Source organism: Tamandua tetradactyla, chromosome 20 (genome assembly GCF_023851605.1).
Source record: "Tamandua tetradactyla isolate mTamTet1 chromosome 20, mTamTet1.pri, whole genome shotgun sequence".
In the NCBI taxonomy this organism is placed as follows: domain Eukaryota; kingdom Metazoa; phylum Chordata; class Mammalia; order Pilosa; family Myrmecophagidae; genus Tamandua; species Tamandua tetradactyla.
Window position 1 is genome coordinate 2062686 of NC_135346.1, and position 23033 is coordinate 2085718.

A 23033-nucleotide genomic window follows, 5' to 3' on the forward strand; every position below is an offset into this window, starting at 1 on the left:
GTAGAGGAGAAGGTCAGCATCTCTAACACACAGCATTGGGTCTGTCAAACGTCCAAGTTGGGGAAAAATTGAAGCCTGACACCCCCACTTCACTGTATACAGAAGGTCAACTAAAGTGGATTTGAGATCTGAATATGTGTTCTAGTTTGCCAAAGCTGCCGGAATGCAACGCACCAGCGATGGGTTGGCTTTTAATAAAAGGGGATTTATTTTGTTGGTTCTTCAGAGGAAAGGCAGCTAACTTTCCACTGAGGTTCTTTCTTACGTGGAAGGCACAGGATGGTCTCTGCTGGTCTTCTCTCCAGGCCCCTGGGTTCCAACAACTTTCCCTGGGGTGATTCCTTTCTGCATCTGCAAAGGCCTGGGCTGAGCTGCGAGTGCTGAGATGAGGAATGCTGAGCTGCTTGGACTGTGCTACCTTGCGCTCTCTCATTTAAGCACCAGCCAATTAAGTCAGTGTCATTCATTGCAGCAAACACACCTCCTAGCTGACTGCTGATGTAATCAGCAACAGATGAAGTTCATGTACCGTTGGCTCATGTCCACAGCAACAGAACTAGGTGCCTTCACCTGGCCAAGCCGACACCTGAACCCAACTACCACAATATGAAAGGTGAAATAATAAAACTTACAGAAGAATAGCTCCACATTATTGGAGTAAGAGGATTTCTTAAACAGTTCATACACAAAAAAGCACTATCCATAGTTGAAAAGATTGATAAGAAACAGTGCTACCATAAAAACTTTTGCTCATTAAAAGTGCAGTTATGTGGTTTGTGATGGTTTGAAGGCCTTATGGTCCCCCAGGAGATCGTGTTTTTAAAGCTAACCCATTCCTGTGGCTGTGGATCCACTGTGGGTGGCACCTCTTGGTCAGGTGTTTTCAGTTGAGGTGTTTACTGGAGTCCTTTATAAGAAGCAAAGAGAGAGAGAGAAAAAAGAAGAGAGAAACACAGGAAAAAAAAAAAGAGCTCCAGAGAAGCTCAGAGAGATAAGCCAGAGCAGCTGAGAGAGGACACACAGAAAACAGGGAAGAAGCGACTGAAGCCAGAGGCTGGAAGCAAAGAAACCAGGAGAGAAGGACCAGCAGACATGCCCGGTCATGGGCCAAAAGAGCCCAGGGTCACTGGTAGCCGGTCCTCAGGGAGAAAACATCACCTGCTGATGCCTTGATTTGGACATTTTCATCAGTTGTGACAAGTAGCCTGCAGCACTGCAAGGTGTTGATATGGGGTGGCATGTGGAAATCCTGTATTTTAGGCATGATTGTTCGGTAAACCCACAACTTCTCTAAAAATCAAAAGCAATAAAATTGACAAACTTCCAGCAAGACAGACCAAAGTTAAAAGAGAGGAGTCATGAACCACCAATATCAGGAATGAAACCTAAATAAATAAACAAACAAACAAACAAAGGTTATCAATCTATTGGGGAAAATATTCACAATACATGTATCAGATATAGGACGTGCCTGGAATATATGAAGAAATCCTACAAATCAACAAAAATGATAATGATGAGACTAGCCAAAAAGCAAATAATCCAGTTAAAAAAATGGGTGAGAGACTTCATCAGACACTTACCAAAACCCAAATGACCAATAAGTCTATGAAAAGATTCTCCACCTCCGTCAACTTTAGGGAAATGCAATTCAGACCACAATGTGAGACCAGACACGCCTGGTATAGAGTGTTTAAAATCAGAAACTGACCTGACAACACCACATCTCGGTGAGATATGAAGTAAGTGTGCTTCTCATACCACTCCAGTATGTAGCTCTCCTTGGGCTTTCATCCACGGGAGGGTTTTTATGGGGAGCGGGTGCTGCCCCATAGGAAAGGAAAACCCTACAGCCTTTATATTAAGCAATGCCATCTTTTAAAAATGTGAGAGGACATCCAGGGATTATCAGACATTATTGCATGAGAAAGATGGGCCATGATGAAAAGCCAAACAAAATGCGGGAAAACTGACCCCAGAGAAAGTAGAAATGATCTAGAGAATGGAAGAGAACTTTTTCAAAAAGTTGCTTTCCCAGATGGATGGTGGAGATGGGGGACAGCCTTGTGAGTGAAATGAACTGAATTATGTGTGTGGATGTGGTTAAAAGAGGAGATTTTAGGTCACAGCTTCGTTACTAGAAAAATAAATAAGACATAGGTCTGTAGAACACAGCAAACCCTATTGTAAATGATCGACTATAGTTAATAGTACAATTAGGAGAACAATTATTTGTTATAATTCTCCTAATTATAACAAATGCGCCACACTAATGTGAGGTGTTAATAATAGGGTTGTAAATGGGGAAAAATACAGCCTAGTATAAAGTATGGACTATAGTTAATAGTACAATTATACTATTCTTTCACCAATTGTAAGAAAGGCACCACACTAATGCAAAGTGTTAATAATGGTGGGGGGTTATATGGGAACCCTGTAATTAACTTTTTTTTAAAGTAATGTTTCCAGAACCATTTGGGAAGATAAATTTGTAAAACCAGAACACATTGCTTTGAAGAATCAGAGAACAGCAAAGAGTTTTTATGAAAATGGCATTGTGGGTTAAATAAAAAGTCTAAAAGCTGACATAAGAAGCCAAGGAAATCTTCCATTTTTGAGCAAAAAGACAAAAGAATTAGAATATGAAAAAAAGAGAATAGACACAGAGGCTCAACCCAGGACAGTCAGCAGCTCTCTAATGAGATTTCCAAAAGAGGGAACAACAACAAAATGAAACCAAACAAAATAAAATAGGACAGAAGGAAATAAAGGAAAAAATTAATAAAGGCACTTTTCCAAATCTTCAGATCATAAAGGCCACAGAATGCTAAGTAAAATGAATGGAGAACATTCTCACGGAGACACGTGTTCCCATGAAATCTTTGCGTACAAAAAACACTGAAGGTTTGCCCACGATTCATGGCAATTATCTTAAGGTCTGCAGAACAAAAAATACTTTAATATACAGATTTCCTTGTTGGTTCTGAGGGGAGAAGACTGGGGTAAGATTAACAGTCAGTCCAAATGCCAGCCCACCTGGCTCAAAACTGGTCTGACTTTCTCTCTGAGCATGTTGCGTCTGCCTCCCCGTGGGGTGTGAGAGGAGGGCGGCGAGGGGGCTGTGGGAGCGGGGGTCCCTGCTTGCCGGCGTGTGGGAAGGTTCCTCTCTCCTCCCGCAGAGTGAAAGCAAGGTCACTTTGGCACCCACAGCTCTGTAAACCTTGGTTTCCCTGGTCCCAGCTGTACCCCCTGGCTTAGATGAGAACTGGCGGCAGGTGAAACCCTGCCTGGTGAAACTGGTGAAACCCTCTCTCTGGTTTCCCTCGGGTTCGTGGGCAGTCTCAGCGTCCTGACCGGCCAGCACCCTCCCCTCCCCACCTTGCGAATATCGTCTCTAAAGCTTCCCTGTGGGGGGATCTGAGGAAACCCCTGTGGCCAGTCCCAGGCTCCCCGGGGCCTTTTTGTTCCCCTGCTGTGTCCCGCTCTCCCCCCAGCCCTGCCCTCCGTCCCTGTCCATCGCCTCTCCCCGACCACCCCTCTGGGACTGTGCCCACAGGACCCTCGGCGGCCCCTCGCTGCCACCCGTGAGTTCCCTGTCACCCGTGAATTCGGTGGCACTGCAGAAGCTCCATCGCGGGGGGCAGGTCCTTGGGCAGCTTCCCCGAGGAGCCGGCGTCCTGCTGCCCCTCCCCACCATCCTCTGCCCCCACTGTCCACAGTGGTCTTCCCGACAGACTCCTGGGGAAAGCAGACCCTACAGCGGGAAGCTGCTGGGCATCTGGCTCAGATGCTCCCCCGGGGGTGCAGGAGGGGGAGGTTGTGAACAGGAAGGAGAAGCAGGCAAGTCCCTGCACGTCAGAACTGGACTTGGGACGTGGACCTGCTGCCCAAGGGGACGGCGGTGGACCAGCGATGCTGGGGCAGTGCTGGGGGGGCGGTGGTCCAGAGGCTGGAGCCGCCTTTTGTCCCTGCAGGCTACGCTCCCGTCACGGGGATGTGCCACCCGGTGCGCAGCTGCACCCTCAACCACGAGGACGGCTTCTCCTCGGCGTTCGTGGTGGCCCACGAGACTGGCCACGTGTAAGTGGCCCCGGGTTCCGTGCTGTTCAGGGGGGAAGGGGCTCACAGAGGCCACCCCCTGCCTAGGGGGCCTGGCCCACTCTCCTCAGGTCCCCAAGGTAGGCCGCTCGGAATATGATGTCCTGAGGTGCCCGCTCCACACAGGGTGGGCATGTGACCCATTTTCCACTAAGGGGATGAATCCAACGGAGGAAAACTTAAGGGCAGGAGCTGCCAGCCTCCCTCGCATTCTCTACTCCAGCCACCAGAAGTGCTCCTTGTCCTGTCCCACAGGGGCCCCTTGGGGAGGCTGGTCTGAGATTAGAGCCCTCAGTGGGGATGTGGGAAACCCGGGCCCTTCCTGGACCAGCTCAATGCGAAGCCCTGCAGGCCGGGTGCGAGAGCATGGGGACTGTTCCCGCATGAGGAGTGTGTGGAGGAGTGAGTGTGGATGGGGAATTGTGGGGCTGTGGGGATCGTGGTGCCACCTGGTGACAGCGTACTGGAGCTGGACACCATCCCCCACCGTGGGCTGGGCCAGGGCTCCCCTCCCTTCGCTTCCCCTGCGCCCTTGGCTTGAAGACTCACTGGTGGGAACTCTGCGCCCCTTGGCTCTGGGATGACGAGCAAGCAGAGGCAGGGGCAGACGTGGTGCCCAGGCGGGCAGCCATGCTGACGCTCCCCTCCTAGGCTGGGCATGGAGCATGACGGGCAGGGCAACCGCTGCGGCGACGAGGTGCGTCTGGGCAGCATCATGGCGCCACTGGTTCAGGCCGCCTTCCACCGCTTCCACTGGTCCCGCTGCAGTCAGCAGGAGCTGGGCCGCTACCTCCAGTGAGTACCAGGGCCTGGGCCGGGTGCAGGGGTCCATCCTGCCCTGGGGCCTCCTGGCTTCAGCCTCAGCTTGTTCCCGGGACCCCCACCTGGCAGGCCCTCTCCTGCCCGAGAGGAAGAGAGCAGGGAGCTACCACTGTGGGGGCCGCGTCCCGACAGGAAAGTGCACTGTGCAGCCGTACCTGCAGTGGGCACCTTGTGACCCCAGGACCTGAGTATCTTGACCACCAGGGGAAAGAGATGCGGGGGTGGGGGGAACTGAGGCTGCGCAGCTGAGGGCCAGGGTGTGCAGGCAGACCTCGCCCCCTCACTGCCCCCCGTGTGGCCCCCCAGCTCCTACGACTGCCTGCGGGACGACCCCTTCGCCCACGACTGGCCAGCGCTGCCCCAGCTCCCGGGGCTGCACTACTCCATGAACGAGCAGTGCCGCTTCGACTTTGGCCTGGGCTACATGATGTGCACAGCGGTGAGTGTCCGAGCCCCTGGCCGCAGGCACGTCCCGGCACTGCCCTGCACCCTGGCCCAGCTGGGGTGAGTGTGGGGCCAGGCTCCGTCGGGGAGAGGGGTGCAGCCCTATGGAAGCCAGCCTCCCCCTCTGCACCCGTCTTCCTCACCCGGCATGGCCTGGGCACTGAGAACCGAGGTGGCAAGGGCTGTGGGCATGGGGAGTTGGCAAACGCCAGTGGGAGCCCAGGCCAGGCCTCCAGGTCAGCCCATGGGGCTGCAGGGGAAACGAGGTGGACAGAGAAGCAGGTGGAGAGGGCATTCCAGAAGGGGTTCCCATGGGCGGGAAGCACACAGCACGCAGAAGAGAGCAGAGCTGTCGGCAGGAGCTCTGGCCCTTGGAATGAATGATACCCACTGACCCCACACATGGCAGCTAATGTGGTGAGCATCTGACTAAAACCCCCACCTCCACCACATGGAAGAAAGAAAGGAGGTGCTCCCACTTTACAGATGAGGAAGCTGAGGCCCAGAGAGGTTAAGTAAGCTGCCTAAGGCCACACAGCTTGGAAGAGGTTGAGCTCAGGTACTGATGCAGGTCGGCTCATTCATTGTGTGATGGACCAGAAGGCACAGTGGGCTTGACAGGTTGGCGAGGGGACACTTTAGAAACGTTGAGACAGGGGTGTGGTATGGCCAGGTTTGCGTTTCAGCTTGGTCCCTCCAGGATGTCTTGTAAGCAGAGAAGTAAAGGAAGAAGGCAGGACAAGATCTATGTGAGTGGAGAGAAGGGCATCACGAGGTGTGCACCTTCAGCCATGCATCCCATGGCAGGGGGACCTTGCAGTGGTCAGCCCTCACCACCTCCAGCCACTGCAGGTCCAGGCAGATGCTTGCCTGCCTTTCTGCCAGGCAGGGGTGCAGCCCCCGAGGGCTGGGAGCTGGGGTGCTCTCATGACCCCAGCACCATACGGAACTCGCGGCACCACTGGCTTGTCTGGGGGGCACCTTGGGGCTGGAGGCCTGGGGGACAGGGCAGCCCCCTGGGCAGAGGGTGCCCGGCTGAGCCGCAGTGGCCTGCCTTCCAGTTCCGGACCTTCGACCCCTGCAAGCAGCTGTGGTGCAGCCACCCGGACAACCCCTACTTCTGCAAGACCAAGAAGGGCCCTCCTCTCGATGGAACCATGTGTGCGCCCGGCAAGGTGAGTGGGGGGCCGCGGGGCTCTTGGGAAGTGGCAGAGCAGAGAGAAGGCAGGGACACTGAGCTGTGACCTCATCGTCAGGTAGTGGGTCCTGCAGTGCCTGTGGGTGAGGCCGGCGGCTTTTAGGGGGAGCCTGGTCCCCCTCTGCTGCCTCCTTCCCAGTAACTGCCCCCCAAGATTTCAGTACGCCAGCATTGCACTCTCTGATGCTTCCGAGACCCTGTTTCTTCTGCTGGATGACCCTGGAGTCTCGCATCTCACGGTGCATCCAGCCACAGTATCAGTTTCCTGGAGCTGCTGTGACAAAGGACCGCAAACTCGGAGGCTGAAGACAGCAGAACTCCATCTGCCTTCCCCTTCTGGGGGCCGGAGGTCTGAGATCAGTTGTCGGCAAGGCTGGGACTTGCCAGCTGCACAGTAGATTCAAGGCTTTCCTAACCTAGTATCGTCTCACTCACAACCTCTTCAGGACCCTGTTTCCAAATAGGGTCCTTTGTGGGGTCGGGGACTGGGATTTGAACTGGTCTTTCGAGGGGCCACAGTTCAATCTGTTACGGCCACCCACTCGGGGCTTCCCTCCCTGGGGACCCTTCCTGACCCCCCGACAGTTTCTGGGCCCCCCCCCGCCAGCCCCACCCACACTGTGGGGTACCTCCCTGGCAGCTGTGGGTCCGAGTGGCCATTGGATCCCCAGGCCCAGGCCACTGTTCCCCAGCGCCTCCACGTTTGCCCCTCGTGGAGACCTTGAGGCTGCCTGGTGCCCCCAGCCACGCCCGAGCCCACGTCCCAGACTCTGCCGACCCCACAGAGAGGAGGGTTCTCCATCAGCCCCGCCGGAACTCCAGGTCTGATTCAGCCTGGCTCAGATGAAGCCCAGGCCAGGCCCTCCCTGCTCTAGGCACTTCCTGCAGGTGGACTCTTACGACGTGCGGCCTTTTGTGTCTGGCTTCCCTCCCGTAGCCTAACGATTTTAACACTCGCCCATGCTGTAGCAGGTGTCAGCACCTCGTTCCTTTTAAGGGCTGGGTAGTGTTCCACGGTACAGGTAGACCACGCTTTGTTTTTCCGTTCTTCTGCCCGTGGGCACTTGGATTGCTTCCACCTTTTGGTTCTTGGACTGGTGCCGCTGAAAAAAGGGGTGCACAAGTTTTTGTGTGATGGGTATTTTTCAGCAGTGTCCCCAGGTGCTTCGGCTGGGCCCCAGACTTACTGAACTGTTCAGAGTCAGAGGTGGGAGCTGGGAAAGCCGTGGTCCTCCCCCTACAGGCACCTGTGGAGGGACCAGAAAACCTTTGCTTCACCCCTGGGACAAAGTGGGTGGGAGGGAGGCAGAGGCCGAGGGGAGGACCACCCCTGTGGGTCTCTGCACCGTACCTGTTACTGCCCTGTAATTTTATTTTTGGACGGCAGCCACCCCTTCTCTCCCCTGTTCCTGTAGGAAAAGCCCAGGGTGAGCGGGGGCAGGAGCAGGGGGAAAGCTGCCAGGTTGGAGAAACTGCAGCTCACCATAAGGAAGCAGCTCAGCTGTCCCCTCTGCCCCCTGGACTGTGGCGCGGGGTGGCGGGGGAGTCCCACAGAGCACATGCTCGCATGTAGGCGCCTGGACTGGGTTCTATCTCCCCGCTCCCTAGCCACACTCAGCGTCTCTCTCCTCTTCACTTCCATCGCTTCACTGAATCCCTGCGGCAGTTTGTAAGCTGCTGGATTGTAATACACCTGAGTTGGAACGGCTTTTATGAAGGGAATTTAACAAGTTACAAGTTTATAGCTTAAGCCTATGCAAATGTCCACACTAAGGCATCCAGGGAAGGATACCTTAATTCAAGGAAGGCCGATGGTCAGGAGCCCCTCTGTCAGCTGGGCAGTCCTGCCTGGCATCTGCTGGTCCCTTCCTCCTGGGCTCTGTTGCTTTCAGCCTCTGCTCCTGTGGGGGTTCCTCACTTTATTTCTCCAGGGTTGGCTTCCATCTCCTGACTTCCCTTGGCTCTCTCCAGGTTCTGGTTTCCTTGACACCTCGTGGTGACATCTGCTGGGCTCCAAACATCTCCAAACATCTGTGTCTCTGTTCTCTGAAGCAACTGCTCTCCAAGCATCTCTGTTGGCTTTGTTGTTTCTAAATTTTCTCCAAAATGTTACCCCTTTTAAAGACTCTAATAAACTAATCAAGACCCACCTGGAATGGGTGGAGTCACATCTCCGTCTAATCAAAAGTTCCCACCCACAACTGGGCATGTCACAGCTCTGTTGAGATAACCTAATCAAAAGTTTCTGTCCTACAATATTGAATCAGGATTAATAGAAACAGCTGCCCCCACAAGATTGAATCAAGATTATGACATGGCTTTTCTGGGGTCCATATTAGCTTCAAAGCAGCATGCTTGCTCACTCATAACTGCACTCATCTATCTGATGGGATTGAATCATGGCCCCCAAAAGGCATATTCAGGTTCCAACCCTCGTCTGTGGTGCGCCCCGTGCGAGCAGGCTCTCCAGAGGATGGGACTTCGGTGAAGGTGTGGCCAAACGGAGCCAGGTTGGACATTCCCCCAATCCCTGGAGTCCTTTCCACGCAGAGTGAAAGTCAGAGGAGAGAAAGAGAAGCCCCGGGAGCAGCTGGAGGCTGGAAGTCAGTGGAACTGGAAGTTGGAGAAGATGCCGCCATGTGCACTGCATTGACGGAAAAGCCAAGGAGCTCTGAGGACTTCCGGGCAGCCGGGAGATACCCAGCCCCTGAGAAGGCAGCCTTCCAGCCTCTGAAACCGGGAGCCCATAAATTCCTGCTGCTAAGCCAGCCCATTGTGTGGTGCTTGTTTTAGCAGCCTGGAAACTGAAATACTGCTAATTCCCAGAGAGGAACGTCTGTATGATATTCTGTAGACAGAAATGACCTGGCATCTCTTAGTTTCCTAGGGAGAAACTAGAATGGAAAATACTAATCCCAGATGACCTCATCTCACTAATTGCACCTGCGAAGACCCTGTTTCGTGTAAGGGCACGTTCTGAAGTTCCAGGTGGGCGTGGATTTTGGGGAGACACTACTCAGCCCAGCGCCGTCGCCTTCCCTTGAGTCTGCAGCTCATTCGTTATCAGCCCAGGTTGGAAACTGTGGGTGCCAGGTGTGGAGGGCCTATCTGCACCAGCCTTGGGGCTCAGAATCCTGTGCCTCCCGGAGAGGACGCAGACAGGGTGAGGCAAGGAGAAGCCAGGGCCGGGGGGGCGCAGCTGGAGATGGAAGGGTTTCTTGTGGAATCAAGATTTGGGATGGGGGTTCGGTGACGGGGAGAGATGAGTGTGTCCCCTTTGGATGAAGAAGTGATGCAGTGACCCTGAGGAAGTTCCAGATTGCCTCAACTCGGTATTTATTCATTCACTCATTCATTCACTCAATGTTGAGGCCCTGTGAGCACAAGCTCGCGTTCTGTGGGGGTCAGACACGAAGGCACAGAAAGCCAGGACACGGGGTAAGGAAGGTCCACCTTCAGAGGGCTTCCAGGTCAGCGCCCTTGTCTGAAGGGGAGTGGCGAGATGGCCAGGAGAGCAAATGAGAAAGCTGGGGTGAGGGTGGGAGAGCTGGGAAGACAGATGTTTCTGGGTATCTGCTCAGTGCCAGGCCCTGCCCAGGGTGCTGGAGACTCAGGGGTGATTCTGATGGGCTGTCAGCCTGGCACACCCCTGAAGGCACACTTTGTCCTCCTGGGTACCAGGAGGCAGGGTCAGGCCATGCCAGGGCCCAGGGGTGCAGGCCCACCTCAGAGCGTCCGTGTGAACCGCTCATATCGATGTGCAGTCCCTTGAGGACCAAACCACCACACTGCTTTGGTTTGCTAAAGCTGCAGAAGGCAACACACCAGAAACGGGTTGGCGTTTATAAAGGAGATTTATTAAGTTGTAAGTTTTTAGTTCTAAGGCCATAAAAGTGTCCAAACTAAGGTATCCAGGGAATTTGGTTCAGGAAAGTGCTGATGACGTTCTGGGTTTCTCTGTCAGCTGGGAAGGCACATGTGACATCTGCTGGCTTGCTCTCCTGGCTTCTCATCTCAAACAACTTTCCCCAGGGGTGTTTTCTTTCTGCATCTCCAAACATCTCTCTCTGTGTCAGCTCTGAAGCTTTTCCAAAATGGTTCTGTATTAGTGAGGGTTCTCTAGAGAAACAGAATCAACAGGAACATTCGCAAATATAAAATTTATAAAAGAGTCTCACGTGACCACGGGAACGCAGAGTCCAAAATCCACAGGGCAAGCTGTGAAGCCGATGACTCTGATGGAAGGTTTGTACGAACTCCACAGGAGAGGCTTTCCAGCTGAAGCAGGAGGAGAGCCTGTCTCTCCTGAATCCTCCTTAAAAGGCTTCCCGTGATTAGATTAAGCATCACTCATTGCAGAAGACACTCCCCTTGGCTGGTTACAAATGGAATCAGCTGTGGATGCAGCTGACATGATCATGATTTAATTCTATGAAATGTCCTCATTGCTACAGACAGGCCAGCACTTGCCCAACCAGACAAACAGGTACCACCACTTGGCCAAGTTGACCCCATGAACCTGACCATAACAGGTTCCCTCTTTTTTTTTTTTTATTAATTAACAAAATTAACTAACACAACATTTAGAAATCATTCCATTCTACATATACAATCAGTAATTCTTAATATCATCACATAGAATATTCATCATTTCTTAGTACATTTGCATCGATTCAGAAAAAGAAATAGAAAGACAACAGAAAAAGAAAACGATAATAGAAAAAAATAAAAATAAAAAAATAAAAATAAAATAAAAAAAACTATACCTCAGATGCAGCTTCATTCAGTGATTTAACATAATTACATTACAATTAGGTATTATTGTGCTGTCCATTTCTGAGTTTTTGTATCCAGTCCTGTTGAACAGTCTGTATCCCTTCAGCTCCAATTACCCATTATCTTACCCTATTTCCCTCTTAAAGGGCTCTAGTAAGTGACCCACCTTGAATGGATGGAGACACATCTCCATGGAAACCACCTAATCAAACAGTCCCACCCACAGTTGGGTGGGTCACATCTCCAACCCAGCGACACATCTGCACTCACGAGACTAGACTGGATTGAAAGAACATGGCTTTTCTGGGGTACACAACAATCTCAAAACAGCAAACCCTGGATCACAGAGTAGGTGTCATGGACAGGCTCTTCTCAAATCATTGGGGAAAAGGTGCCTCAACTCTACCTGACATTAGGCCTCCTTCTAAACTTGCATCAGTTTACGTTTTCTATTCAGGTATGGCGGAATATTTTAAACACAGCTCCAAACTTGGATCTTTATTTAGAAAGGACACACATGTACATAGGTACGGCAAAAAATAAGTGACTCTAAAATAAAGTTTCAAGGACCAAAAGAGAAACATGGTTGCAAACTAAATACAGAAAGTGTGATCAAAATGTTCACAAAGCTCAGCTGTACCAGTTTAGCTGCATTGTTGAAACTTGTTTTGTGATGCCTTCCATAAAACGAGGGAGAAATTACAGACTGCTGCATCGGTATTATATATATATAAAGGATCCTATTTTTGTCATTTTCAAATTTGTTTATTAAAGAAAGGAGAGAAAGATCAGATTAAAGTTAATGGAATATGAAATGAAAGTAATTAAAATGAATAAAAAAATCAATAGAGATAACTTTTCTTTCAAGAAGTGAATTGTAACTAAAAAAGAGTTTAGAGCAAAGAAAAAGAAATCATTCCTCAGAAGGAAGAGATGAATATAAAAGAGAAGCAATGGACACGCTCATTAGTTTGACAGTCTGATTGGTGAAGAGAAGTGAATCTAAGGAACACGTTGGAGAAGCTTCTTTCTGATCGGAATAAAACACTGGCACCATTAAGACAAGGTGACGCTCAGAATCCTGCCCCTGCAATGTGGAAGTTAACAGAAAACTGGTTATTGAGTCAACTGCAAAAACAAAGAGTGTTTTCAATCAGGTGTTGTCAGGAAAATGTGAATACCCTGAAATCCACTACATGGAAACTGGATAGCAGCTTCTCCAAATTGGATGGTCATAAATATTCAAAAGACATCATCAGTAACCCCTCTAAATTATTGGTAAAGTTAAGAAAAAAGAACATATCTCCCTTAGCATGTTAGGGAAAGGGTAGCCAAACCACAGTGCCTGGGCCAACTCCGGCTGTGGCCTGCTTTGCTTTTTAGAGCTTTATTGAGATATGATTCACATCCCATACAATTGACCCATTTAAAGAGTACAGTTTAATGGTGGGTTTTTAAAAAAGATATTTTTATTGCAATACCTTCATGTACTGTACAGTTCATCCAAAGTATACAGTCAGTGGCTCACAGTATCATCACATAGTTGTGTATTCATCACCATGATCATTTTTAGAACATTTGCATCGCCCCAGAAAAACAAAAAGAAAAACCCATGCATCCCATACCCCTTACCTCTCTCTCTCACTGACAACTAGTATTGCACTCTACCCAATTTTTTACCCCTTTATCCCCCCCCAATATTTTTTTGTCCTTATTTATTTACTTATCTGTCCATATCCTGGATAAAGGGAGCATCAGCCACAAGGTTTTCATGATCACATGTAAAAGCTCTGTAGTTATACAATCGTCTTCAAGAATCAAGGCCAGCTCTAACCCCAACTCTGCAAGTGGAATCATTATTGTGCTGGTTTGAAAGGATGTATGTACCCTAGAAAAGCCATGTTCTAATCCTAATCCCATTTTGTAAAGACAGCCGTTTCTTCTAATCCCTATTCAGTACTGTATGTTTGAAACTGTAATCAGATCATCTCCCTGGAGATGTGACTCAATCAAGAGTGGTTGTTAAGATGGATTAGGTGGAGACGTGTCTCTACCCATTCTAGTGAGTCTTGATTAGTTTACTGGAATCCTATAAAAGAGGAAACATTTCACAGAAAAAGAGATTCTGAGAGAGCAGAACGACATAGCCATGAGAAGCAGAGAGTCCGCCAGCCAGCGACCTTTGGAGATAGAAGGAGACATCTCCCAGGGAGCTTCATGAAACAGGAAGCCAGGAGAGAAAGCTAGCAGATGGCACCGTGTTCGTGGTGTGCCTTTCTGGATGAGAGAGAAACCCTGATCGTGTCCTCCATGTGCCTTCTCACTTGAGAGAGAAACTCTGAACTTCATCAGCCTTCTTGAACCAAGGTGTCTTTCCCTGGATACCTTAGACTGGACATTTCTATAGACTTGCTTTAATTGGGACATTTTCTTGGCCTTAGAACTGTGAACTAGCAACTTGTTAAATGCCCCTTTTTAAAAGCCATTCTGTTTCTGGTATATTGCATTCCAGCAGCTAGCAAACTAGAACAATTACCCTCCCCTCCACGTGGGTCATGACATCCAGGGTTAAAGTCTCCCTGGTGACATGGGACATGACTCCCAGGGATAAGCCTGGCCCTGACACCATGGGATCAACAATGCCTTTCTGACCAAAAGGGGGAAAAATGTAACATGGAGGCTACTCTTATGCAAGCTTCAGCTAGATGTTGCCAACCCCCAACCAACACCATTCCTACCAGCCCTAAAGAACACCCAGGGCTTTATCTGACATTCTATGTGTTATAAACCTTCAACTTCCAGATGGTCCCTGGACTGGAGAAGTCTGGAAACCCAGAGGGCCCAGCCTCTCCAGACATCAGCTAGTTCCATCCCCTACCTCATACTATCAACAGTGAAAAAGTGAGAGTGGGCAGAGCCCAAACACCCCTAAAGATTGGGAGAGCATCAAAGGAGAAGGAGGAGTTATAACAGAGAAGACAGGATTTAACAAACGAGTGTGACTGCTGAGTCATTATATAGATATTTCTTTTAGTCTCCAGTGTCTTGGAGCAGCTGGAAGGAAAAACCTAAAATTGTGGAATTGTAACTCATGCCAAGCTCTGAAATCTGTTCTACAACTAATTGCTGCAGTCTGCTTTGAAATTCATTGCTTTTTTGCATATGTGCCGTTTTTCACAATTAAAAAAGAAGAAGAAGGAGAACCAAGACTACTAGATTACAGTTTAGCAATTTCAAATATTTTCTTCTAGTTACGCTAATAACTAAAAACTAAAGACAGATATCTACATAATACATAAGAAGAACCCCAGGATAACCTCTCGACTCTGTTGGGAATCTCTCAGCCACTGACACTTTATTTTGTCTCATTTCTCTCTTCCGAAGCCCTTTTGGTCGAGAAACTTTTCTCAGTCCTTTGATCCGGGTCCCGGCTCACCCCAGGAGTCCTGTCCCACGTGGTGGGGAGAGGGCAGTGAGCTCATTGCCAAGTACAGCTCAATGGTTTTTAGTTGGTATGTTCACAGAGTTGTGAAAACATCACAATCTAATTTTAGAACATTTGTGTCACCCCCAAAATAAGCCACGAGCCTGTTAGCGGTCATTGGCCGCTCTTCCTGCTCTAGGCAGCCTGTGTTCGCCTCTGGGTTTGCCCTTTGTGGACATGTGGTCTTCTGTGACGCGCTTCACTCCCGTCACGTGACGTTTTCAGGGCTCATCCCTGTTCAGCATGTGTTAGCACTCATTCCTTTTGTGGCTGAATCCTGACGAGTTGTACGGATATTCCATGTCGGTGGACATTCGGGTGGTTCCCGCTTTGGGGCTGTGATGGCAAATGCTGCTATGAACATTTGTATCCAGCTTTTTGTGTAAATGTGTGTTTTCATTTTCCTTAGACACATGCCTGAAAGTGAAATTATTAGGTCTTTTGGTGACTCTCTTTAACATTTTGAGGAATGGCCAGACCAGCCCTCGGACCAGCCTCGCTGTTGTATTCCTGCACAGCGTGTGAGAGCTGCAGTTTCTCCACATCACCGCCAGATCTCTCCCTGTCCGCGCCTTTCATTACAGCCGCCTAATGGATATGAAGTGGGCTCTCCTTGTGGTTTTGATATGCATTTGATTCTGTAAATCAATTTGATATTGCCACTTTAACAATAGGAAGTCTTACAACCCATGAACCAGGACGTCTTTCCATTTACTTAGGTCTTCTTTAGTTTCTTCCTGCAGTGTTTAGAGTATATGCTTTGCACTTCTTTTTATTATTTATTTATACTAAGATTTATTACTAAGGTGTTTTCAGTGTGTGTGTGTGTGAGAGAGAGAGAAAGAGAGAGAGAGAGAGAGAGAGAGAGAGAGAGAGAGAGAGAGAGAGAGAGAGAGAGAGAGATTCTATTCTAAACAGAATTGTTTTCCTAATTTCATTTTTTTTGCTTTTTCATTGCTAGTGTAGACAAACACAATTTGATCTTGCATATTGGTCTTGCATCTTGGAAATTGATGAACTGGTTATTAGTTCCAGTAGTATTTTATTTGAGTCTTTAGGATTTTCTCCGTAGAAAGTCATGTTGTCTGCAAATAGGGCAGAGACCGTTAGCGTCTTCCCTTGCAATCTGGGAGCCTTTTATTCCTTTCCCTTGCCTCGCTGCCAGCCCAGGAACCTCCACTGCAATGCTGACTACGATGGTGTGGCCGGGTACCCTTGTCTGGTCCCTGTCCTAGGAGAAAGGCCTTCGGTGTTTCACTGTGAAGCATGACGTTAGCTGTGAGCATTTCATCGTGTCCCTTATCAGGCTCAGGAAGATATCTCCTATTCATGGCCTGTTGGGTGCCTTTTCATGAAAGGGTCTCGGATTTCTGTGAAATGCTGCTTTGAACCCGTTAGAATGACTGTGTGGCTTTTCCTTTACCTTATGGATATGATGTATTACGTTAATTGATTCTTGGATGCCAAATCAGTCCTGCTTTCCTGGGATAAATATCACTGGATTGTGGTATATAATCTTTTCTACATGTTGCTGGATTTGGTTTGCTAATATTTTGTTAAGGGCTCTGTGTCAACGTTCATAAGAGATCGTGGGCTGCAGATTTTTGCAATGCCTTTGCCTGGCTTTGGCATCAGGGTAAGACTGGTTTCATGGAGTGAGTTGGAAAGTATTCCTTTCTCTTATGTTTCTCGGGAGAGTTTGTGAGGGATTAGTGTTAGTCCTTCTTTAAATGTTTTATGGAACCCACCAGCCAATCCATCTGGGCATGTGGGATGGATTCCCATGTTTGTGGGAAGTTTTAAATTACTAGTTCAATCTCTTTACATGTTATAAGCCTAGTCAGTTTCTTCTTGATCTTGAGTTGGTTTTCAATAGTGTGTGTCTTTCTAGGATTTTTTCCACTTCATTCAGTTTATCTAATTTTTTGGTATATATTTATTCATAAATATTCCCTGTTTTAGTCTGCTAGAGCTGCCAGAATGTAACACACCAGAGATGGATCGGCTTTTAATAAGGGGATTTATTTAGTTAAAAATTTCTAGTTCTTCAGAGGAAAAGCAGCTAGCTGTCACCTGAGGTCCTCTGTTGCATGGGAAGGCACAGGGTGGTCTCTGCTGGCCTTCTCTCCCGGCCTCTGGGTTCCAGTGGCTTTCCCTGGGGCGATTCCTTCCTGCATCTCCGAGTCTGAACTGAGCTGCGAGCGCTGAGATGAGGTGTGCTGAGCTGCCTGGGCTGTGCTGTGCTGAGCTCCCTTCTGACCTCTCTCTTGTAAGCCTCCAGCTACATACATTAAATGTCGCTCCCTGTGGAAGGCACCCCCTTAGCTGACTGCAGGTGTCATCAGCAGGAGAAGAGTTTCACATGCTGATGTCTCATGTCCACAGCAGCAGAAGGAGGCACACCGCTGGCCAGGTTGACACCTGAGCCCAACTACCACATTCTCTATAATCCTTTTATTTCAGTGAGGTCTGTCAGTCCAGGTTTTAATTGTTTGAGTCTTCTCTCTTTTTCCTTTGTTCAGTCTACCAAAAAAATTATCTTTTTATCTTTTCAAAGAAACAACTTTTGGCTTCATTAATTTTCTGTGTTGTTTACTATTCTCTATCTAGTTTATTTTCACTCCAATCTTTATGATTTCCATCCTACTGCTTGTTTGGGGTTTAGTTTGCACTTCTTTCCCAGTATCTTAAAGTGCAAGATTAGTTTACTGATGGAATCAATTGATTTGAAATGTTATTTTCTAATATAGGCATTTATAGCTTAATTTTCCTCTCAGTACCATTTTAGCTACATCCTGTAAGTTTTGGTATGTTCTGATTTCAACTTATTTCATCTCAAAATATTTAATAATTTCTCTTGTCAATTTTTCTCTGACCCTTTGGTTATTTGTGCTGTTTAATTTCCACATATTTGTTAATTTCCAAGATTTCCTTCTGTTATTGATTTCTAATTTAATTCCATTGTGGTCAGAGAGCCTACTTCAATGATTTAAATCCTTTTAGATTTATTGAGGCTTGTTTTATGGCCAGGCGTGTGGTCTATCCTGGGAGTGTTCCGTGGGCCCCGGAGAGGAATGTCTGTCTGCTCCTGTAGGGTGGAGGACCTGGAGGTGTCTGTCAGGCCCGCTGTGGTTCACTGTGCTGCGTCTCCTCTGTCCCTGCTCGTCTTCCTGGTCATCCCATCAGTGACGACAGTGCAGTAGCAAAGCCTCTGTTACTCTAGACGCGTCCCTTTTTCTCTTCAATTTTGTTTGTTTTGCTTCATGTGATTTGGGGCTCTTTTGTTAGGTGCATATATGTTTATAATTGTTATACTGTCCTCATGGTTTGACACTTTTATTATTATAAAATTTTCTTTTTTATATTTAGTAACACTTTTTTGTCTTAAAGTCTGTTTTGTCTGTTATTGGTATAGCCGCTCCGGCTCTCTTTCGGTTACTGTTTGCATAGAATATCTTTTTCCATCCTTTTACTTTTAACCTATTCTCTTTGTCAGCATAAAGTTGTAATCTCTGCTATCATTATTGACATGGTTGGATTTATGTCTGTGATTTTGCTTTTTTTTTTACTGCTTCTAATGCCTTTTTTGTTTCACTGTTCCTCCTCTAACGGCTTCTTTTGCATTAAGTGAATGTTTTCTTATGTAATATTTTAATTCCTTTAATAATTTTTTACCTCTTTTCGAAGTTATTTTCTTTGTAGTTTCTCTAGAGCTTGCAATGCTCGTCTTGTCAGTGTGGGCTTCTGATTTATATTAATGTGACGGCAATGAGCTCCAGAAGTGTTATTTCTTTATAGCTCTATTCCCACCTCTGTTCCTTTTTTTGTGCTGTTATGTTATGCAATGTTACGTCTGTCTATGTTACAGACCCAACAATACATTCTTAAATGTATTAATTTATATTATCTTACAGCTTTTAAAGAAGCACATAATGAGTATATATTGAGCAAAGTTGTTATATTAGCTTTCTATGTACCATTTCTGGTATTCTCTATTTGCTCCTGTGGACTTAAGTTACCAGCTGGCACCATTTCCTTCCTCCATCACCTTTTTCTTCCCAGCTGCCTCCTTTGTGCTGTTTCTGTTCAAATATATTACATTTCTATAAATTATAGGTTCAGCAGTGCAATTATTTACATATTATTTTATGCAATTGCTTTTTAAATCAGTTAAGAGAAGAATGTAGAAGAAATATACAATTATATTGTCTTTTATAATTACCGACGCCTTACCTTCAGTTGTGTGCTTTGCTTTCTCACATGGAATTGAATTACTCTGTGGTGTCATTTCTTTTCAACCTGAAGAACTTCCTTTCCTATTCGTATATGGTGGTCTGCGAGCAATGATTATTTCAGTTTTGGTTTATCCTGGAATATTATCTCATCTTAATTTCTGACAGAAAATTTTGCTGAATATAAGGTTCTTGATTGAGAATCCTTTCTTTCTTCAGCATTTGAATGTCATCCCAGTTTCATGCCTTCCATAATTTCTGAGGGAAAGTCGCTTTTTAATCTTACTGGCATTTTCCTTGTACATGATGAGTCATTTCTCTCTTGCTGCTGTCAAACTTTCCTCTTTACCTTTGCTTTCAACATTTGACTATAAAGTGTCTAGGTGTGGGACTCTTTGCATTTATCCTACTTGGAGTTCATTGAATTTCTTGGATGTATACATTAATTTTTTCATACAATTTTGGACACTTCCTGCCATTGTTTCTTTGAATATTCATTTTTCTGCTATTTTCTCTCTTTCCTCTCCTGGTATTGTGTAATTTTAGTGTGCTTAATAGTGCCCCATATTTCTTAGAGGCTCTTTTCATTTTTCTTCATGATTTTTTCTCTCTGCTCTTCATATTGCAAAATTTTCATTGCTCTATCTTCAATTGATTCTTTATTCTGCCAAGTCAAATGAATTTTTTCATTTCAGTGTATGCACTTTTTAACTTCAGAGGTTCTTTTTTGGTTCTTTTATTTATCCATTTATTTATAATTTCTGTCTCATTAGTGATATTCTCTATTTGATGAGACATTGTTCTCCTACTTTCCTTTACTACTTTAGACATGATTTCCTTTTGTTCTTTGAACATATTTATAATAGCTGCTTTGAAATCTTTGCTTGCCAAGTCCAACATCTGGCCCTCAGTTTATGTTGCTTATTTTTCTGGATGTGGTTCACTCTTTCTTTGCATGCCTTAAAATTTTCTTTTTTTGTAAACTTGATATTTCAGATAATATATTGAAGTAACTCTGGAAGTTGATGCCCTGGGCCTTGTTTCCTTGTTTATTTGTTGAACGACTTGACTGGACTGTGTCAATGAGATTTATTTCCCCTGCCTTGTGTATGAGGCTCCCCAGAGGTCACAGCCCTGGGCATATGCACCCTCCCTCACCGCCATCTCCCTGCCACATGCACAGGTGTTTTAGGCAGGCCCTCTTGGACTGTCCCTTCCCCTGATTGCCTGCTGAGCTTCTGATTCTGCCTGTGTCACAGGACTGTTAGCCTGCACTGACTGCTCTATTGCCAGTTGAGAATGCCCTTGGGCATAACTTGCTCTATAGTCTGACCAGTAAAGTCTGGACCCTTTGCAAGGGCAGGGTATTGCCAGCCTTTCTCTTATCAGCTGCCTTTGCCCCTGGTTATCTCACTAAACTTCCAGCTGTTCAACTGTTTCTTTTGTTGCTTCTTGTATCATGCAGCTACTGCCCACTTCTTAATTGTTCACACTACAATCTCTCTTTTTTTAAGTAAGGAATTTAGGCATTATTTCGGTTTGTTAAAGCTGTTGGAATGCAATATACCAGAAATGGATTGGCTTTTACAAAGGGGATTTATTAGATTACATATTTACAGTTCTAAGGCCATGAAAATGTCCAAGGAAGACATCGACAAGCTGGTACCTGGACTCTTAAGAAAGGCCACTGGCGTCCAGAGCGCCTGTGTCTGCTGGGAAGCCACATGGCTGGCATCTTGCTCCCGGTTCATTGTTTTCAGCTTCTGATTCCAGGGTCCTCTCATTGCCTTTTCTGGGGCAGACTCTGGATTTCATCTCTTATCTTAGCATCTCCAAGGGCTGTTTCCAGGCATCTGTGCTTTCTCCAAAATGCCTCCCTCTTAAAGGACTCCAGTAAGCAGATTAAGACCCACCTTAAATGGGTGGGCTCACATCTCCATGGAAACAACCTAATCAGAAGGTCCCACCCAACAGTGAGTCTGCCCCCAGAAGACTGGATTAGAAGAACTGGGCTTTTCTGGGCTACATATCAGCTTCAAACCAGCACAGGCGTGCATTTTCCTATGCTCTGTTCCAGATAAAGTCAGTTCCCTTAGCGAGAGCTGTGGAGCTTTCTGTCCTGCGCGTTCTCTGGGAAGAACCACTGCACTGCTGCACCAGAGCTGGGGGTAGGGAGGCAGTGGTCCCTTCTCCAAAAGCGAAACCCCTGCAGGGGTCCAGTTTTCTTGCCCTGCCTTACTTGGGATTTGACGGGGGCTGGGGAGGGGAGGGGAGCTCTAGTACGTTGGGCCACCCCTTCCGGGAATTGACTTTCTGCCACAGATTCAGGAAGATGGCGGCTGCTGGTGGCCTGCCTTTCCCAGAGCAAGGGCTGGGGAGGGGCCTGGAAGGGAGCCTTGTCTTCCTGGAAGCACCTTCCCAGAATAGAGCACCTGCCCCAGGGAGCTGGCGAAGAGATGGAATGCCTCAAGGCTCAGGTGCCCAAGACTTTCCCTGCTCTTACCAAGACTTAGTAGATTTTCTTGAATACAAATTTCTACATTTGTTGTATGCCCCCATGAGAATATCCAAAGACTTTAAATATTTTGTTTTGTTTTAAACCAATTTTCACTTGTTAAATACTGGTTTTACTAGGGAGAGATGCTCCTCACATTACTATTCCGAAGTTTCCATTTGCTGTCTCTTTTTGTAAATAAAATTTGAAAACACAAAATCTGAAAAAAAAAGGAAACTCTGAATTGTCTCATATTCATAAAAGACATTGAATTTGTAATTAAAAACTTTCCTTCCTTCATGCCACAGGGGCAGTGTTGCCACTTTCTCCCTTTATTTTTGTGGTTGTCAGTTTTTAATTTTTAAAAATTCAGTGACATTTTCTATTTGAAGCATATCTTTTTTCTATATACCTAATTCGGTATTTTCAGCTGCCATCTTCTCAGAGTGGGCTCTCCCTGTCGGCGGGGCCGGGAGGGGTGGTCCAATTCTGGTTGTAAACGTGTGTTTCATGCGCTCCCATCACCTGCTTATTACGGCCTGCGGAGTGCTTACAGAGTATTTTCTCACGATTGCCTTTTTCACTTATATAAGTGGATTTTAACATCTCCGACTCCACTGTGCGGGTTTGCGCTACCCGCAGCGTGGGCCCTGGAGACGCGTGGGGAAGAGTGGGGGCGGGGGGCAGCGGAGGTGGGCGGGGCCATGAAGAGAGGGCGGGGCCGGGGAGAAGTGGGCGGGGCCTGGAAGGGTAGGCGGGGGCTGAGGAGGAGCGGGCGGGGCTTGGAGGAGAGAGTGTGGGAGGAGAGGGCGGGCCGGGAAGGGGTGGGCGGGGTCCTGACGAGAGGGCGGGGCCTGGAGGGGTGGGCTTGGAGGAGTGGGAGGGAGGGAACGCGGGAGTGGGCAGGGCCACACGAGGACTCCACCATGCTCTCGGCGGTTCCCCAGCGCGAGCGCGGCAGCCCCCGAACCTCGGGACTCGTGTCTTGCAGCACTGCTTCAAAGGACACTGCATCTGGCTGACGCCCGACATCCTCAAACGCGACGGGAACTGGGGCGCCTGGAGCCCCTTCGGCTCCTGCTCGCGCACCTGCGGCACAGGTGTGAAGTTCAGGACCCGCCAGTGTGACAATCCACAGTAAGTCGGCCCCTCCCCGTGGCCCCCGGTGGGTGCGTGGTGTGTGGGGAGGGGGCCCAGGCAGCAGCGCTGGCCTCCCCAGGAGGAAGCTGAGACTGGGGTGGTGTGGGGGGCAGGGCTAGCCTCTGGCCAAACCGCCTGCTGGGGGCCAGAGACGTAGTGGCCCCCCCCCGGGACCGCAGCCACCTGGGCAGCAGCATCCGCTGTCTGTCCTGGCTGAGTGCATCAAGGACAGAAGGTAGGACAGCAAGAGGGGATGGGCGTGAAGAAGGGGGTTCTCTCAGCCCCCGGGAGGCACCCAAGCAGCTGTCTGCAACAAGGCAGGAGCCCAGTGGGCCCAATGCCCCC

The 23033-nt window shown here is 48.0% G+C and overlaps 1 protein-coding gene across 1 annotated transcript in view; it reads left to right on the top strand.

Annotated features, from left to right (window-relative positions):
* ADAMTS2 (ADAM metallopeptidase with thrombospondin type 1 motif 2) overlaps positions 1 to 23033 on the top strand; it is a 208832-nt gene that overhangs the window by 154680 nt on the left and 31119 nt on the right. Inside the window, exons 8-12 of the mRNA XM_077138156.1 lie at positions 3975 to 4080; positions 4750 to 4893; positions 5227 to 5359; positions 6426 to 6539; positions 22540 to 22685. Of these exons, the coding sequence (XP_076994271.1) occupies positions 3975 to 4080; positions 4750 to 4893; positions 5227 to 5359; positions 6426 to 6539; positions 22540 to 22685 (643 nt within the window). The remainder of the gene's footprint in view (positions 1 to 3974; positions 4081 to 4749; positions 4894 to 5226; positions 5360 to 6425; positions 6540 to 22539; positions 22686 to 23033) is intronic.